This window comes from Cydia pomonella, chromosome 10 (assembly GCF_033807575.1).
Source record: "Cydia pomonella isolate Wapato2018A chromosome 10, ilCydPomo1, whole genome shotgun sequence".
Classification (NCBI taxonomy): Eukaryota; Metazoa; Arthropoda; class Insecta; order Lepidoptera; family Tortricidae; genus Cydia; species Cydia pomonella.
The window spans coordinates 10,463,083-10,476,760 of NC_084712.1; the positions used below are offsets into that span (position 1 = coordinate 10,463,083).

Genomic DNA, 13,678 nt, shown 5'->3' on the forward strand with positions numbered 1-13,678 from the left:
GTTAGAAGGTTTAATAATTTTTTAGTACTTTGGAGGAAAATTTCTTCCAATAGGTTGAGTTTGGGCAGCTAAAAAAAATACGTGTCTGTTATTTTAGACTACTCTGTAACATATCTAAATATAAATCAAATCGGAACCGGACAGTTGGGTACCTTCCCTTGTTAGTCTATTTGTATAATACTGTCCTATAATATTTGTTTATTTATTTATTGCGATGGATAGATAATATCCACCCTAATCTTTTACGTCATTTTTTTAATTACTTTATTATTGTGCAGATTAAGAAATGTTGATACGTGGCGTATAAATAAATTGCTGCAGCGGCTAATGCTTCCACGTCCATCTTGGGAAACAAATAGATCGGAACTGAATGTCGCCATCGTGTAGTGGTGTTTCAACCATCGCATGGCCATCTCGCTGGGCCAGCGCTGGGCCATCATGTAGAGGAGCCATTGACACTAAACATAGACATACCTATTAACACTAAAGTTTTAAGGACACTCGCAATTTTTAAATAAATATCTCGAACAGCTAATTTTAAAGCTTTAACTATTCGTTGTAATGTTTTTTCTTTTGCCAAGATGGAAAAAGAAATAACGTGTCGTGTGCAGAAAACGCAAAATTTTTTTTTTTTTTTGAGGAAACATTTTTTTCCCGAATTTTACCAAAACTCCTATTACGTACAGTCAAGGTATTAAATATAGATACGGATAAAGTTCCAAAAATATGTACCCACTACCATAATGTATGGGCAATTAGGGCGTGTATACAGAGTTTTGGCACTTTGTCCGATATATACCACCTTGACTGTTTTTTTTATACCACGACGGTGGCAGACAAGCATACGGCCCGCCTGATAGTAAGCAGTCACCGTAGCCTATGGACGCGTGCAACACCAGAGGCATTACATGCGCGTTGTCGAACCTTTGAAAACTTGTACACTCCTTTATTGAAGAACCCCATACTGTAGCCCCTCGGGAAAACCTCGGCAGGAAGCTCATTCCACAGCCGAAGCGTTCTCGGGAGGAAATTCCTCTTAAACCGCACAGTACGCGACCATTTAGGTTCTAGGGTGTGAGGATGAACACCCTGCCGACGTCGAGCGGTGCGGTGATTGAAAGCGGCCGTTGCCATCATGTCAAACAATTCTTCAGAGCACAGCCCATTGTACAAGCGGTAGAACATACACAAGGAGGCAAAATCTCTCCTTAGACTTAAAGGTTCAGCATGCAGGTGCTCCTGCCCAAAGGTGACAGCAATACTCCATACATTTTTTGCTCCTTATGACATCAAAAAAAGTACCTACCTTTAATTTTTATTGATGGTATTCCTTTAGAGTAAGTCAGAAAAATTCCATAACGTCAAATTTCTGTAGATAAGATTAATTATCTGAAGATTCGTCATTAAAGAACTTATTATTTATCAAATTAACAGGCGCGTCTTGCACAGCGACGATTTGACGTTGTGGGTGAATATTAAAACAGAGCTAGTAACTATGTTAATCTATATGAAAAGCAAATACAAGATGATGTAAGGATGAAAATTAATTCATGTTCAATTTCACTTGCCTATAGGAACATAACACGATCGCTATTTAGTTGTTGTTTACATGAATTACATGAAAAATGAAAGTTTTAAAAGTGTGAGTGTGACTTTTGACTAGTAGTGTCACACTATTTCAGATATTTTCATGTTGAATCCCTTCCCTTTCGTAATTTGATTAATGTAGTCAAAATTTATGGCTAGACTTGGTAGTTGGTACATATGCTAAATTAAAAGCATTCAGACTGCTTACTGAAAGAAAACATCGAATCTGTGTGACATTTATTGATAAGTTTCTAGTATGAAATGCCTTAAGAATGCATTTTTTTTACATACAATAATCTAAATCATCTTCAAACCTTTACCGTAAAGTCGGGTTACATGACCCTTTTTTCTTGTATTTTGTTATATACTTCTAGATCATTACGTTTCTATCCTTGATCCGAATTTTTAGTTACGATTAGGTGCATCTAAAGGATACGTCGGATAAGTAAACGTAAAAAAAAAGTAAAAAAAAACCTTCTGTGTATTTTTTTTATTTTTTCATTTTTGGGCCAAAGTTGATCTTAGATGCGGGTAAGTTTGAATTTTATACTTATTTTCATACAGAAAGTCTCACTATTAATCTAAACAACAAAGAAACCCAAGAAACCTCTTTAAGGTAGGCTAGTAAATGAAACGAATCAATTTTTGATACAATATTTGACATTTATTTGAGCAAAAAACAAACAAAAATAACTTTTTCAGTTCTGAGATAGAATAAAAGTTGTTCAAATTTTAACAAAACCTTAATTAACAGCCTGTTAATGAGAATCATCATTAGAATTAGTCAACATATACGATAATAAATACCTTTATTAGTAACAAGAATATGGTAATATTTTACCTCTAAGTAAAATAAAAGTACAAAATCTCAGTCAAGTAAAACTTAATACTGAAAACGTAACAAATTCTTAAATCACAGCATTTTACCGAGAATAATCGTTGGAAATAGTAGGCTAACAATTCGTTTTTGTAACTTAAGACTCACTTACACTTATTTTAAACCTATGGAGAGCAAAAACTCACAACAATCATGAAAAACTTAAAATTTAGATACCAGCACTTAATTAATTCAGTCTTTCAACGAAAACTATCATTGGATTAACGAAAACTATCAACTGATCTTCGTCTAAATTGACTTAATCGTATGATTATGTCATTTTAATACGATAGGTACAATCAATGGGTATTACTTGTAGGCTAGCTACCCGCGGGCTAAAGTTCCCCGAAATGGGGGACAATGTTTACTATGATTATACTAACGAACTTTATGTTTCTAAGAAAAGACTAAATAAGTTTTTATTGTAATTGCAGTATTCTCAAAGACATGCTTTGTATCAAGATATAGGTATTAGTAAGCTAACTTACCTTATTTCGCTGTTTTAACCAAAAGTTTGCAGACACCATTTATGTACGTACGTCTCACCTCACGCTTGATCGATACTGACAAGTTGAAACCTGCGCAAGCAACTTGGATCGCAGGTAGGTAGTGCCATTTATGATTTTAGAGCGTAACTGCTACGATCGGACGTCTATTGGCTTTGTGGCGGGATGTTAAATCTTTTTAATTTTTTGGGACAATCTTTACCCTTAGGGCTAAAGAAACCCAGTTTTACGGTACCAGGTATATGCCTTTGCGCATATGTGACCAGCCGGTAAATCGTCCCCCTTTGTCGCTTACCATAAGGACGAGATTTGCTTGTATTTTTATACGAATAACCTGTCAAGGCGTCCTTATTGCAAGCGACAAAGTGGGAAAAAGTGCACTTCTGTGTAAATGTACATATATTATAAAAGTAGCCATATCATAAACTGTCACGTTGGTAAGTTGAATGTGTTCCTAGTTTATACTCATACCTATGTAATATTCGTGGAGATATTGTGCCAGTCCACAAATATAATTCATTTATATAAAGAGGCGTTACTTTGCGGAAATCAAAATATGCGCAAGTTTACCTACAACGGGCTAGCATTGATGGATTATTAATAACAAAACTTCCGTGAGACACAGACATATCAAATATGTTAAAACGGGTCACTCACAAATTTTAAGTCGAAAACGCTCGACATGTTTCACTCCGTACCGAGGAGTGTCGTCAGGAGCTTGCGTTGACGGACCGGCGCAGACTGCGGGCCGCAGTCCTCCGCTGGCGCCGGTGGCGGCAGGGGAGGCGAGAAACTACCCTCGTTTATGGCCATGTTTCATTCGAGCGTTTCCGACTTAAAATACGCGAGTGATAATAGCACATTATTATCTAGCAGATTAGCAACTTAATATTTTTGCCTTACTTATAAATGCAAAACAATACCGTCCTTGAGAAGGCACTCTACATAATGGTAGATCAGGTACCTACGCATCTAACCTTGAACCTCTATCATGTTTGACAAGCATAAACCTAAAGAAAACAAAATAATAAAAGATCAAGGAAATACGACGCTTTTGTCAGAATTACAACAAAACTCTCAATGAGATGAAAATAAGGAAAAAGAAGGATGATAAATTAGTTTTCAACTATCAGTCAGAGTGATGGTTTCCGATTCCGATCTGATTATTTTATGAATTGGAATTATGGAATTCTAATTCATAAAATAATCATGGAGCAAATGGATTCCACTGACTACATCTTAATTAATCACTTGTATTTTGATGTCGATTGTTTCAGCATAATATATAAGCTTTTTTTAAATATGTACCTATATATAATTATACAATATTTTTTCCTACGAGTCATCTAAATGAATACTTTTTTTACTATAAAATCTAAATAATTAGTGGAAATTGGTAAGTAAGTCAGTAGAGAAAATGTAGACAAACGCGCGAACCCGCCCTGCGCCCCTTTAGTCTTTTCTACGGGAGCGCGGCGGCACGTGATTAATATTTTTTTTATATAGTTGACTACAACGTATCGAATTGAATCTTACAGTTGAGTGGGAGCCCATACATGAAAAGTACGCAATTATAGTTTGGCATACGAAATCTTAATTCAACCATTACAGTCGACGAGTACACAAAGTATTTAAAAGTGGAAAAATATTTTCTCTTTTTGTATGGACGAGTACGACAGTTATGCTTCCCTCTTAATATATTGGTAGTTTTCTATGATTTTGAACTGTTCTCGTTTATATATAGGTATATGTTATAAACATGAAATATATGTAATAAGGAATGTATAGATATCGATCATGTTTCAATATTTTTTGGATACCTATCTAATGTTAATTTATAAATATGGAAGAAAAATGTATTGTCACTCGTTTATTACTGCAACCAGACTGTTTGTAATTTTACTAAATACCTATCCTTTCTAAGAATTATAATCACATAAGTATAATTATATCAAATCATATGACGATATCGATAGTCTCATTTTTTGCCATAATATTTTTTCCAGCCCTATAATGGTCTAGCATTGGGATATTTGGCATTTCATTGAACTAAGAGTATATTTATAAAACTATGGATGAAACGAAGATAAAATAGCGATATTAGCTACTTATATGCTACGAGTAACTGACAATTGCTATGCCACACGTAAGTAATTGAACCCAACCGCTTCAACCGCTGACGTGACGGTGTCGTACCTGGCGGAGGCAGAAGCTGCTTGGAGGGCAGATCATTCCGTCGATCTGGTCCCAGAGGAAAAGTCAAGCCAAGCGGCGTGGGACGTTATTAACGTTAAACTGCGACACCAGCTCCTCGTGCGGGAATCCCGTGACCACCATGAGCGAGCTAGACTCCTGGCTGTGTCAGAGAAGGAGTCGGGCTATTGGCTACACGCGCTCCCTTCGCGCAACCTTGGCACCGCACTAGAACCGAATGCTCTGCAGATCGCGGTTTGCCTTCGTCTGGGCATAAAGATCTGTGAGGCCCATGCCTGCAGTCGCTCCATGGGCCCAGCCGCTGGACGCTCTAGGACGGCATGGCCTGCACTGCAAGTTGAGCGCTGGCCGTCTTTATAGGCATTCCTCCCTGAACGACTTAGTCCGCCGCGCCCTCAGCACCGCCTCTCTTCCCGTGACTTTGGAGCCATTAGGCCTCTCCGCGGCTGACAGCAAAAGACCTGATGGCTGCACTCTCGAGCCATGGAGCCTGGCTCACCCCTTAGCGTGGGACGCCACCTGCGTCGATACGCTGGCCCTGTCCCACGTTGAGGGATCTGCTCGAAAGCCTGGGACGGCCGCGAACCAGGCACAGACACTCAAGCGCCGCAAGTATGCATTTTTAACGAACGAATACGAGTTTGCGACGCTTGCAATGGGAACATTGGGTCCTTGGTCGACCGACACCAAAAAATTTGTTAAGGAAGTGTCTGTTCGACTGGTAGCCGTCTCGGGCGACCCTAGGGCAGGCTCGTTCTTTGCCCAGAGGCTAGGCTTGACTATTCAGAGGGGGAATGTCGCTAGCATTTTGGGGAGTTTTCCGGAGGCGGGTGATTTTGGGGAGGTTTTTTATATTTAGTTTATTTTTTATTTATATTTTTAAAATTATATTGTATCTAGTTATTGCTTGTTTAGTTTTATAGTTATTTGTAGTTAGTTGTAAGTTTGATTTGAGTTTGTTATTTTTAAAGTGTTCGTCTGTAAATTGTATATCTGTATTATGAAATAAAGATTGTTTATATTGAACCCATAGTTTATATATTTTACTTAATAATAAGTACTCACCGCAAGTATAAACGACCTTGAGGTAGGTCCGGCTGCCCATTCTGCACGGCTTCCCAAACATGTTGCTGTCGGCCGACAGCACGCACCTTCTCTTCCCATGGCATTCTCTCATCGCCGTCTCTGTCGCGTAAGGCTCCAGGCATGCTGTTGAAGAACACAAGGCAATTAATTTATTAGCTGGTGATTTTATTATGACTACCTGTCTGGCCTAGTGGTTAGAGACCCTGCCTATGAAGCTGTTGGTCCCAGTCTCAAATCCTGATAATATATGGGCATTTATTTCTGTGATGAGCACGGATATTTGTTCCTGAGTCATGAGTAATTTCTATGTATTTAAGTATTTATATAGCTTTGCTCGTGTTACAGGAAACACCCGGTATATCGTTGTGTATGTACCCACAACACAAGCCATAATTCATTTGTGCGATAATATTTATTCATTTTTTTTTTATCTGGTGGCTTAGCGGTAAGAGCGTACGACTTGCGATCCGGAGGTCGCGGGCTTAAACCCCGGCTCGTACCAATGAGTTTTTCGGAACTTAAGTACGAAATATCATTTGATTTTTACCCGTCGCTTTTCGGTGAAGGAAAACATCGTGAGGAAACCGGACTAATCCCAACAAGGCCTAGTTTACGCTTTGTTCTACACTTTTTTTTTTAATACTACGTCGGTGGCAAACAAGAATACGGCCCGCCTGATGGTAAGCAGTATCCGTAGCCTATGTACGCCTGCAACTCCAGAGGGGCTACATGCGCGTTGGCGACCCTAACCCCCTCCCGCCCCTCGTTGAGCTCTGGCAACCTTACTCACCGGCAGGAACACAACACTATGAGTAGGGTCTAGTGTTATTTGGCTGCGGTTTTCTGTAAGGTGGAGGTACTTCCCCAGTTGGGCTCTGCTCTAGATCTGGAATGACATCCGCTGTGCTGTGCCCTACCACACAAAGCGAGATGACATACCTCTCACACATCACAATGCCCATACCTCTCTTGTGGACGTAGTTTAAGGACGTACCCGGGTCCAAGGACGTATCCGGGTCCAAGGACATACCCGGGTCCAAGGACGTACCCGGGTCCAAGGACGTACCCGGGCCCATGGACGTACCCGGGTCCATCAACTTAACTTGAAGTGGGCCCCAAGGTAGTTGTTTATATCTTCATCTGATTTGTTTGATTCTTGACAACTACGAGTATATCACTTATGTAAGAACTCAATAAACGCGCTTTACACAGCATGGGTACACAGTAATGGTGAATCGAATTCCTGACAGGTCAAGTTTGATATTTAAAGACGACGATGCGACAAGACGTAAAGAGAGACAGCTGATAGTGACAGACCCAGTAGCACTAGTTAGGTGGAAAGAAAAAAAAATATTTTCCTACTGTCTAACTGCTCGGGAACGCCCAGTATTAAGGTTGTCAAAAGATGGGTGAAATAGATTCGAGCTTTAGAAATAGCTATGGAAACATTATGTGAGGCGTTGATATATTGAACTAATTAATGCAATACTACCGCACCGCACCTTTACCACACAATACTTTCTTTCTTTTTACTTATGAATGAATCAATATTCATTTTATGGATATTAGCTTGGTGAATACATGAAATGGTGATCATACTCGTACAACATTGATTGCCATGACATGGGCCGTCCTATCCTAGGTGCAAAATACTGGAAAAATATATGTAAAAAGGATATTGTATTATATGTATTTAATACTTTGCCAAGTTGTCGTCAAAACATGAATAATTTGATATTTTTATATTTTTCAGACTAGTAAAGATGTTTTTATAAAGCCACATTTCACGACACGCTGCTGAATATTATGCGCGTAAATTGTTTCATAAAGATATTCAATAAAGTTTTCAGGTTTGATTGTTTACTTTGATTGCTTAAACATCAAATTGTAATAAATGTTAGTTATCAAAATATAGAGAGTATTCTCCAATTTATGTTGACAGTCGCTAGTTAATTATTTGTTATGATTGCTTAATCGTCGAAATTTATGAATGGAGACAGTTGTTAAAATAAAGGGTATTTCCTAAATCATGTTGGCAGTTGACAGTAATGAAAATGTTGAAGGCAGCATTAAAATACGGGTTTCCTCCAAATAGATTGTCGTTGAAATTCAAGGTGGCGAAAACAATACAACAATACAATACAAATCCTCTTTATTGCACAACCTCTGAAAAAAATGTACATGGAAACTAATAAAAAACCTGAAGATAGAGGTAAACAACAGGCGGCCTTATCGCTACAGAGCGATCTCTTCCAGACAACCTTTAGGTAGTGGAGAAATTAAACTTAAATTAACTAATTAGGAGGTGCAAAAAAACTAAATAGCAAACTAAATTAAAACTAAAATACCCTTAAAATTTAAGTCTACAACAGTAAGACAATACATACACATACACACTACTTACATAATTATATACCTACATATATACAATACTATATCATTCTTGCCAAAAGTGATAACCAGTAACACGGACAGAAACACTAAGGAAGGGACAGATAATAGTCTTTAAGATGGGATTTGAAAACAGCAAGGGATTGAGCGCGTCTTAGTTCGACAGGGAGAGAGTTCCATAACCGCACAGCCCGAAAAGTGAATGAGCAATTATAAAATTTTGTGGAGGAAGGAGAGACAGAAAGAAGCAAATTTTGTGCGGATCTAGTGGAATTTAAATAACTAAAGCGTTCTTTTAGGTAACGGGGAGTGGTGGGATTAAAGAGTATACTGTAAAGAAGACAAAGAATATGAAAATTACGATGATGATAACGGATTGGGAGCCACTTGAGTTGCACGCGAAAATGAGAAACGTGGTCAAATTTACGCAATCCAAATATAAACCGGATGCGAAAACGACTTGAGATTTTTTCTTTGTTTCTAACTCATTTGTGCTGTTCATAGTGTAATATTGATAGCTGATTATGCAGTGACCTATCGTCAAAGTGTGCAGTTAACGAAAAACTTAACTTAAAACTTGTTTACCAAATTTTAATCAACACCCGGCAATCCATCGTGGCTTTTAGTAAAGTGTAGGTAGCTATCTATTTACTAAAAACAAGTACTGAACTGCCCACCATGACCTACGGTGCCGAGACGTTCACCAAGGAGGCTGTGCATAAAATCCGTGTAGCACAGAGAGCTATGGAGCGCGCCATGCTCGGTATCAAGATTCAAGATCGAGTAGGGAATGTCCAGATCCGTCGTTGCACCAAGGTGCTAGATGTGGGTTGCGTCATTACCAACCTAAAATGGAGTTGGACGGGACATGTTGCTCGGCAGAGTGATGGCAGGTGGACTAAAATGTTAACGGAATGGTGGCAAAATTTATGTCTGCGCGTATAGACATACGTTGGGGCTGATGTTAAGAGTTGCAAGCATCACTTGCGACGCGTGATAGGTGATGTTAAGCTAACTTACGAACAGTTTAGCACGATTTTGACTCAATGCGAAGCTATCCTGAATTCCAGGCCTTTGAGTCCTTTGTCCTCAGACCCGCAAGACTACACCCCTTTAACCCCTGCTCACTTCCTCGTTGGACGTCCGCTGACAGCTCCTGCGTGCGCTGACCTCAACGACGCTCCCGTACACCGTCTGACACGATACCAGCGAGTGGAGCAAATGCGACAACATTTCTGGGCCAGGTGGTCGAAGGAGTTCATATCCGAGCTGCAGGTCAGAACAAAGTGGACGAGGAATATGGACGACCTCAAGGTGGACACTCTCGTCTTGATCAAGGAGGACCATGCTCCGCCCCTCAAATGGAGCTTAGGGCGAATCACCAAGACTTTCCCGGGTAAAGACGGCGTCTCCCGAGTGGCCGATATCCGCACAAACGCTTTCGGATGAAAGAAGCCCCTGGCGTCCGTTGGCTCGTTGGGTGGACGATATTGGGAAGATTGCGGGTCACTTCTGGATGAGATTAGCTCAGGACCGGGACAAGTGGCGTACTGGAAGAGAGGCCTATGCTCAGCAGTGGGCGATAAAAGGCTGATATGATGAACTAACGAACAACGTCATACTCTACGAGCACACTCAAAAGAAACTACCAAACAACGATATGCTCTACGAGCACGCTTGATATTGGCAAAATCATCATAGATTTGATGGAGGCCATATTTCAAAAGAAAAAGAAGCTTCTTCCGAACAGAGTAGCGGGTATAATCTTTTTCAATCTCGAAGGGTAGGCTAACATATGTCAAAAAGAATCTATAGGGCCGTGACAATGCAAATTAGAACTCAACTAGATCTGCAAAAGCCATATTATCGATTGTACTGGTGATGATTTATATTCTTAAGTAAACATCTTCACAATTGATCGCGAGCGGAATCGATTCGGTTGATAAGTAGAGTAATCTCTATTGCATTTGAGTTCCGTTTTACATAATTAAACTCAACAATACCGCCCTCAAGTCCATGCACAGAAAAATAACTCGACGATATTAAAATTAAACTTTTTATTTTTAGGCCGTTGCGTCTTTAGTCATTTTGGAGCATTGCTGCGGCTGGACGCTAGCTCGCTAGTTGGTGTATTCGTCAAACTTTGTTCAATCAATCTTAGTACTGTCGAAAACTCCGCCCGTGATAGTCGAAAATATTCCACAAATTTTAGTTCATTATCAATTAAATGCCTAGTCACCAAAATATTGTAGGCACCCTCCGTTTGTCTAGCTTTAAATATATTGTTCTTCTTTTTCTTTTGCTTCCTTGATATCATAAATAAAATGTCCTCATCATCTTCCTCCTTAAGCAGTAAATACGCTAGAGTTTTTTCCATCGTAATACTACACACACACGTCCTTTCGCTACAAAAACTCTCGGAAACTGCCGCGACTGGCCGCTGCGGCTACGGTCTCAAAACGACCAAAACACCCGCTGTCGGCTGCGTCCAGCGTCTTCCATCATGCGACGGGACGTTGTCGGCTGCGTGCGGCGTGTGCAGTACGACCGGGGCCTTACACAGATACAGAAAGGACTAAACGTGAGAGTTACGACGAAAGCGAATAGGGAGCCACTTGTGCTGCGAACGGAAGTGAGAGAAATGGTCATATTTGCGCATCTCAAGTATCAACCGTATGCAGATACATTTTTGATACACTCAAACTCATTAAGATGCTCCTCAGTGAAATCGAGATAAGCAACGGCAGAGTAATCCAGAACTAGAAGAGTTTGTGCGAGAGCAACTTTGGAAGGAATAGGAAGCAAGTTCTGTAATCTCCTGATTGAGCTAACTGCTAATAACATTTTCCTGCTGACTTTATTCACCTGAGATCCCCGTGATTAGGTCCTATCCATGATGTCTTTGACTGATACATTCTTGAAAGTAGATTACTAGTTTGACGAGGGATTGGCACTGTATTAAATATGATATATATTTACATATTCCGAAATTGGAAAGCATTAGATGTTTTCCTTATTTTTGTATGTGTCAGTGCTTATGCCTATTAGGATTAGGTGAAAAAAAAGTAAAAAATTATTCAATTTAAGATATATTTGGCCTTGCCAAGATAAGGATCAAAGTGAGTTTGTGTAGAAAAAATACTTATTTTATACCAAAATACGCGCTTCTGGTAAATATTACTCGCAAACATTCAAATCAGTTGAACATAATATTGTATTTTTATGGTACATGTTGTGTATGAGTATTTCATCATTATTTTCCTAATAACATGATTTACGTTTCGCAAACCACGCGAAAGAAGATAATTTGAATGTGCTGAGTTTCCAAACATCTGATTGGATGCCAACTTTGACAATTGGTCGTAATAACTTCGAATATCGAATAGAATCAGTAAAACGCCAATATGTGTATTTGTACAAGCTTTTATTTAACTTGAAATGTATGTATGTAAATTGTACTTATGTAACATTGTTTGTACAGGTCAAATCTCGCAAGTTAAAGACTCACTTCCCAGTTTTCAAAGATGTTGAAAATTTGCACACATATGTAAGTTGGGTGACAATGCAATATTATGGTACCATCGAGCCGATCTGATGATGGAGACAGGAGGTAGCCATTGGAACTCTGTGATAAATCAACGCAACCTAATTGTGTTTGGGGTTGTTAGAATTGTATCGATGAGTATAAGTTGCTTGTGGAAAGAAAAATATAGTCGGCAATAAAAGCTTGTATGAAAAATTAAATTTTTGTCAGAAACTTATTATGATATAGGATAGGAGACAAACGGCAGACAGATTACCGTCACCCATGGGCACACGCAACGGCCGCGACACAGAGGAGTTGCGCGTTGCCATCCTTGAAGATGGGAGTAAGCTCTTTTCTTGAAGTTTTGAAGACAGAAGATTCACAGTTTAGTTGGAAGTTTATGGAGAAACGCATAGTTAAGGACTGCCAGTGCAGACCATCTAAGTGGTGAAGATGAAAAGTGGTACAGTAGTCTTGATAGAATAGGTACTCTTAATAAATCTACTATAGTTAGAATTTTAAGCCAAGGAAGGACATACAAGAATGTTGAACAAAGATGGGAATACAACACACTATTAGTTTCACTTTACCATAGTAAATCATGAAATTAAATTTCGTAATAACAAGAATTTCAAATTCCAAGAGCCATTTAAACCAAGCCAAGTGTAAATAATACCGTATCGTCTTTGAATTTAATTATTTTTGCTATTTATCCTAAATGACCTCAACAACCGACGCTGGTGTTGAGCTAATTAAACAGATCTTCGATGCCTGGGAGGAGTCACAGGATGCTTTAGGTATCTTCTGTGACTTATCTAAGGCCTTCGATTGCGTCTGTCATGAAACATTGATCAGGAAACTGCACTATTATGGAGTAAGAGGCTCGGCACTGAATTTAATAAAGTCTTACTTACACGGTAGAATACAAAGGGTTGATGTGAGTGGACAGCGATCACCGGGGTCATTGGTCTCTATGGGTGTACCGCAGGGATCAATATTGGGGCCGTTCCTGTTCCTTATCTACATTAATGACCTGCCTTACCTTGTAAAGACCCACCATGACATAGTATTGTTTGCAGACGATACCTCACTTATTTTCAAAGTCAAACGACAGCAACAAGCTTGCAGTGATGTAAACAATGCTATTTCTAAAGTAGTAAATTGGTTTAATGTTAATAATTTATTGTTAAATGAGAAAAAGACTAAGTGCATTAAGTTTGTTACAAGTCACATAAGAAATGAGCAAACAGGTGTCATTGTCAAGGATGAGGAATTGGAACTAGTAGATAGCACAGTTTTTCTTGGTATAACTTTAGATTCTAAACTACAATGGGGTCCCCATATTGCTAATCTCTCGAATAGACTAAGTTCTGCAGCTTTTGCAGTGAGCAAGATCCGTCAGTTAACAGACGTGAAAACAGCTCGATTAGTTTACTTTAGTTACTTTCATAGCATTATGTCATATGGTATTTTACTATGGGGTAGTGCTTC

The 13,678-nt window shown here is 39.2% G+C and overlaps 1 protein-coding gene across 2 annotated transcripts in view; it reads right to left on the reverse strand.

Moving 5' to 3' along the window:
• LOC133522062 (uncharacterized) overlaps positions 1-13,678 on the reverse strand; it is a 105,718-nt gene that overhangs the window by 26,839 nt on the left and 65,201 nt on the right. For both annotated transcript variants that reach the window (XM_061857256.1, XM_061857257.1), the window contains one exon: positions 6,250-6,393. In XM_061857256.1, coding sequence (XP_061713240.1) covers positions 6,250-6,393 — 144 coding nt within the window. The remainder of the gene's footprint in view (positions 1-6,249; positions 6,394-13,678) is intronic.